At 49.7% G+C, this 5,427-nt stretch overlaps 1 protein-coding gene across 1 annotated transcript; it reads right to left on the minus strand.

Moving 5' to 3' along the window:
- Positions 1-350: 350 nt before the first annotated feature.
- PEBP1 (phosphatidylethanolamine binding protein 1) lies at positions 351-5,313 on the minus strand. Its single transcript, XM_026514975.3, has 4 exons — positions 5,032-5,313; positions 3,790-3,899; positions 3,003-3,103; positions 351-1,344 (listed from the first exon to the last, which is right to left on the minus strand). Exons 1-4 carry the CDS (start codon positions 5,164-5,166, stop codon positions 1,127-1,129), a joined length of 564 nt encoding a protein of 187 aa, XP_026370760.1. The 5' UTR covers positions 5,167-5,313; the 3' UTR covers positions 351-1,126.
- Positions 5,314-5,427: the final 114 nt, after the last annotated feature.

The raw sequence follows: 5,427 nt of genomic DNA on the forward strand, positions 1-5,427 counted from the left end.
AAGTCACTGTTCCTGCATGCAACAACACCGAGGGGGAAGGTTTCCCGCTGGTTTCACTCTCAGGTGAAAAGGACCACTTGTGAAAAGCAAAGGTACTTTCTGGGCAAAAGGAGTTGGCCTAAAACTTTGCGATTTTTTTTTTTTTTTCAAACCCTCAAGTTGAAATGGTTATTCCTGCTGTAGTTTGATGGCACGTGTACAAGCATGGATCCTCTGTATGGTCCTGGAATCAAGTCCCAGTAGTCACTGCTGGTCTGGGAAAGGGGCTACTCACCCTTAGAAGTTGTCCCTTGACTTCCCACATTTATGAAGCCCCATACCCAAAAAAGGCAAAATATCTGGAGACCTGGTTCATCCACACAATGTTTTTATTTTTAGTCAACTATAAGCAAATAGCAGAATTAACACAATATTCCACAACTTCAGATTGGCTTTCCTATAGAGAAAGATGACCAGTTCGATAGACACAGACTTAGGGATTTCTGACAACCCCTCACCCAGCCCTGCAGCTCATCTACATGGCTGTGCCTTAACCACAGGGCAACTCTCCCTATTGCTTTTTCCAGTACTGCTCTTCAAAGGAGCCAGGGCAGGACACTGACCCCTAGTTAACAGTCCGAGATGTACCATGTTGGGGGTTAGTGGACACGCCAGCCTCTGGCTGTCTTGGGGAGAGACACGGCCGTGAAAACACAACCCAGAAGTGCCATCATGCACAATTCCTGATTCAGGCTCACAAAAGCAGAGGCAATGAATCTTTTTTTTTTTTTAAACCTCCCTTAAAGATTCTTTGACACTCTGCTCTATTACTATAGACCTGGTCTTTTTACCTGAATTTTTATTTCTTTAAATTCTGGGTTGCTATTCTTATATTAACAATTCGATGACCCCAAATCAGTACCAAAATATCCCCCAAAATAGAGTTCAAATTTGATCAAAACATAAATGCGGGGGGGGGGGGTGACCCTCTAGGATTATAAAGGACAGGCAGAAGGAAAGGTCACTCTAAACCTCTACCTGATTGCTCAGGCCTCACCTGTGAGAATGGGAATGGGGAAGCAGAGAAATCTACATGCATCACTGTACTGCTTGAGACTTGCAGCACAGTTTGTCTCCTAGCATTCCCCTACTTCCCAGACAGCTGCTCATAGAGTTTGGGCACATAGTCATCCCATTCTGCCTGGTAACACGTGCCAGCCACTGGGGGCCCAAGCTCGTACTTTTTGCGGAAAGATGCCACTTTGAATTTGCCACGGTGGTCTCCAGATCGGTTGCTGAGGATGGGCTCGTCACACTTCAGTGGCCCATTCTGCTCGTAAACCAGCCAAACATAGCGGTGAAGGCCTAGGGGGAGAGGCAGGACGGAAGATGTACACACAACTAGGCAACAGGGTTGGAGACATCCCCCGTGTTCACAGGAAGTACCAACTTGGAGGGACCCAGCCACCCCATTTACAAGAGGGGCTGACCCGCAGAGGTGGAAGGAGTCAGATCACTCACCTGCCCACAATCACCCAATGGCCTCCCACTGCAACTGGGGTAAAGTCCACACCCAGCTTTAGGGCCTCAAGGCCCCTGCCCACCCCTCCTATCGCATTTGCCCTTCACTCATCCTGCTTGGGGCTCCCAACGCAACTCCACTGGGACCCGACTGCTAGTCATTTTCCACCACACGCATCTGAATACCCCTTCCACTTCTCTGAAAGTCTGACTTTCCAATTTAGTCTCCTGACTAGAAAGAGAACTCCATAAAGCAACAGTGTTTGTCTCATTGACTGTTTTCGCCCCAGAACCTACCCTACCTAGTGCCTTGTAAAACTCACTCTAACCAACTAAGTAGCAAAGATGCTGAAAAACATCTTGTTTTCAAAGGTGCTTACATGGTCACCTTCATCTGTCAGTCAGTATCCGTGGACTAAAACTACTATGATTTGGGCATTTTATTATATGCAAATTATACTAACAGAGTATTTTTTTAAAATCGAAAGGGGAAAAAAAAAAGTCACTGAGGCTTTTTTTGTTAATGAGAACACAGCTCCTACTTGAGAGAATTGCTTTATTCTCATGTGTGTACTTCCCATAATTAAACTGCCTAATTGTATAACTGCCCTAGAGAACTTAACAGATCCCTGGGAAAGATGTACTTTTACCTTCCTCTTATGAACTTGCGAGAGGGCCTGAGGCCATCTGAAGCTTTGGGGTCTACAGATAAAGCATGAGTCTACGGCCAACTGTTCTTGTCAGGGACCTCCTTGTACCTTCTCAGACTAACACGGCCCAACAATGTGTCCACCCACCACTACTTCGTTCCTGCAAAAGAAAGCATCCTGCAATGCACAAGTATTAACAGTGCATCTCCCACTATTAGCTTATCCCACTTGGAGAGTTTCAATACAGTATCCTCTCCCTCTTTGTATGCAGAGCCTGTGATACACAACAAAATACAACATGTGTATCTTCAGTATACTTCTTAAAGCCTTCCAAATCTTTTCAAGATGATACCACCCTAAAAAGGAGCTATAAAGAGATAACAAAGCCAATCTTTTATAATTACTTAGGATACTATGATCATTTCTGAGATCTTTCAGGGCAACTGGAAACTCAAAGATCCCACAGGGCAAAGGTTGAATATAGAACTGAGATGGGTTAACTGTTCAATCCCCCCCCACCAACTCCCCCAGAAGTTGTTCCAAGCATTCTGCAACACTGCTTCCTTGGAATCCTCTCACCAACTTCCCTGCATATAAAGGCCTAGTGGCCAAGAGGCAAAGCTAACGGAGGGTCCACCTGACCAGAACCCAAGGTTCTAGCCACCTGATGCTACTGCAGGTCTCAATGTCTCTGGCAGGCAACTGCCTTGGAGGTGAACTGTGCTGCCCAGACGCTCCACTAGGCTAAGAGATCTCAGAGAACCCAGACTAAAATCTCTAGCCCTTTGGGCCAATCCTAATGTGTACCCACTGCCCCCCTCTCACCTCCCCCACAAAGCAGCCTTTACTGACCTGTGCCCTTGGGAGGCCCAGAGCCAACATAATCGGAGAGGACTGTGCCACTGCTGATGTTGTTGCCCTTCATGTTGACCACCAGAAAATGGTGCCACTCCCTAAGACAAGGAACACAGACCGGTCAGCACCGCAGGAAGTAAGTACACACTCACTGCACTGCCAGCATGAAGCACATGCTCTGGACCAGGCTGCAGCAATGAATAAGACAGACAGTCCTGCTTTCTTGGCCAGTGCAAACCTCACTGGTCTGCAGAAGACAGGGCCCCATACCTCCCTCCCGCCCTCTGAGATTCTATCTGCAAGCTTCTGTAAAGGGCCAGACGGTAAACGTTTTAGGCTTTGCAGTTCACACGGTCTCTGTCACTATTCAACTCTGCGGCTACAGTGTGAAAGCAGCCATAGACAAGACATTAAGTAAGGTCTCACGGCTGTGTCCCAACAAAACTTCATTTATCAACACTGAAATTTGAATGTCATGTAATTTTCACATGTTACAAAGTATGACTCTTTCCATTTCAGGCATTTAAAAATGTAAAAACTATTCTTAGCTCATGAGGCTATACAGAAACATGTGTCGGGCAGATGGGGCTCTCGCCTTACAGTTTCTAGACTCCTGCTCTAGGGACTGAAGAGGTAGGAAATGCACACTCTGGCTTAAGCATGTGTGTGAGCATCCCAGACTCGGTCTCCTTCTCCTGGCACAGCATGTCCAGCAAGGGGCTTACACAGTGCCAGGAAGCACCAGGTCCTATTTGGATAACCTGGTGTTCCCAATCTTTCTTGCCTGTATTTTGGGTCCTTCCTGCTGGGAGCATCCGGATCTGTCATGACCAAGGTGTAGAGTTTACCTGGATCAAGGCCATCCCACGAAATACTGGTGGGCCGGTTCTTAACCTGTAGGAAGGAACCACTTTGGAGTTAAAAAGTCAGAAATGCTGAAGAAGCCAACACTCTTTGATTTCAGGTTCCTCAAAGGTAAATCACAGTAGATTATTAAGAAAAACTAAAGTGTATTGACTCTACTAAGAGCCAGGAGCTTAAGTTTAACGTATGTTATTTTAGTTCCAACTACACTACAGGACTCCTGCCCTAGCGTGTTATTAACAGAAAGAGGTGGGGTCAGGATTTCAACCCTGGAGCTGACGCAATCCTCTGAAATACAACCTCATTTGGTCTGGAATGACAGAGTCTCTAGATTTGGTGACCAGCAGCTTAGCTGGGGCCTGTTAAAGTGAAATCTGAATTAACTGGATACTTAAAAGTGCACAGAAAATGAGCAGACTGGACAGTGAGTCTGGGAAAACGAAGGCTGCAAGAGGGGCACTTTATATGTGAACATCACAACAGTAAACTGTCAGAACAATTTATTCACACCATTGCCCTGAACCAACAACTGGCAAGTGTCAGGCACTCTAGTTCCCCCACTTCCGATAGCCAGGCCCTAACCAGCTCGCAGGCCAAACGGTAGAACAAGGCCGGCCAAGGCCGGCCGTTGCCCTCCAGCCTTCCAGCTGCAGAACGCGCTTACCTTTGGGTGGTTTCATGCCCTTGCCCGCTAAGACAAAGGGAGGATTCGCTAGGCGATGCTGGTCACCGGTTACATAATGCGTCACCTGATCTCGGGTGGGGCTTTTCCTCCCCAAACTGAGGCCTAAAATCCTGAGACCCAAGGGGAGGTCTGGAGCCGAAGGGATAGCCATGGCCACCTACTTCTCGGGCACCGCCCCCTCCCCGCCCCCGCGCCCGCAGCCCAGGCTGTTTCTGGGCCTAGGCCCCAGCCTACGCCTTGAAGTCCCTGGAAAGTAGATCACTTTCTCCTGCAGGCGGAGCTCCGCCCGCCACGTGCCGGGTTCCCAGAGCCCGCAGGTGTCTGCAGGCCTGCGGCGTGGGCACCGCTACCCCCTTTCCCTCGGAGGACCCGGCGCACAGAGACCGGAACATCCTCCCCATCTACGCCAGGTACCCGCCCGCTGACCTCCACGCTTTGAGCAGCTGCACGCCTCCCCCGCCTAACGCCCTCGGGTACCTGGGTGGGCGTTAGCACTTTGCCCAACTCGTCGATCTCCGTCCCGGTGTATTTGACCTGCAGCGGATGCTGCGGCCGCTCGTCCACTTCCTGCAGGCTCAGAGGCCCGGACCACTTGCTGAGGTCCACCGGCATTGCGGAGCCGAGCTGGGGAAACAACGAAGAGTCTCTGCAGACTAGAAACAAGCCTGCAACGCCGACTCCCAACAGTCCGCAAACTGGCCAGAGGAGGCGCGGTATCAGCCGCCGGGGAAGCGCACGCGCCGGAGCCACAGCCCCGCCCCGCCCGGATCCTCCAGTCACAGGCGAGTCCCGGCCCACTCTGCTCTCTTATTGGTCAAAGCCGGTAGCGCGGGACGTCTCGCGCTCCCAGGTCAATAGAGTAGGTTTTGTCTT

This window comes from Ursus arctos, unplaced genomic scaffold (assembly GCF_023065955.2).
Source record: "Ursus arctos isolate Adak ecotype North America unplaced genomic scaffold, UrsArc2.0 scaffold_34, whole genome shotgun sequence".
Classification (NCBI taxonomy): Eukaryota; Metazoa; Chordata; class Mammalia; order Carnivora; family Ursidae; genus Ursus; species Ursus arctos.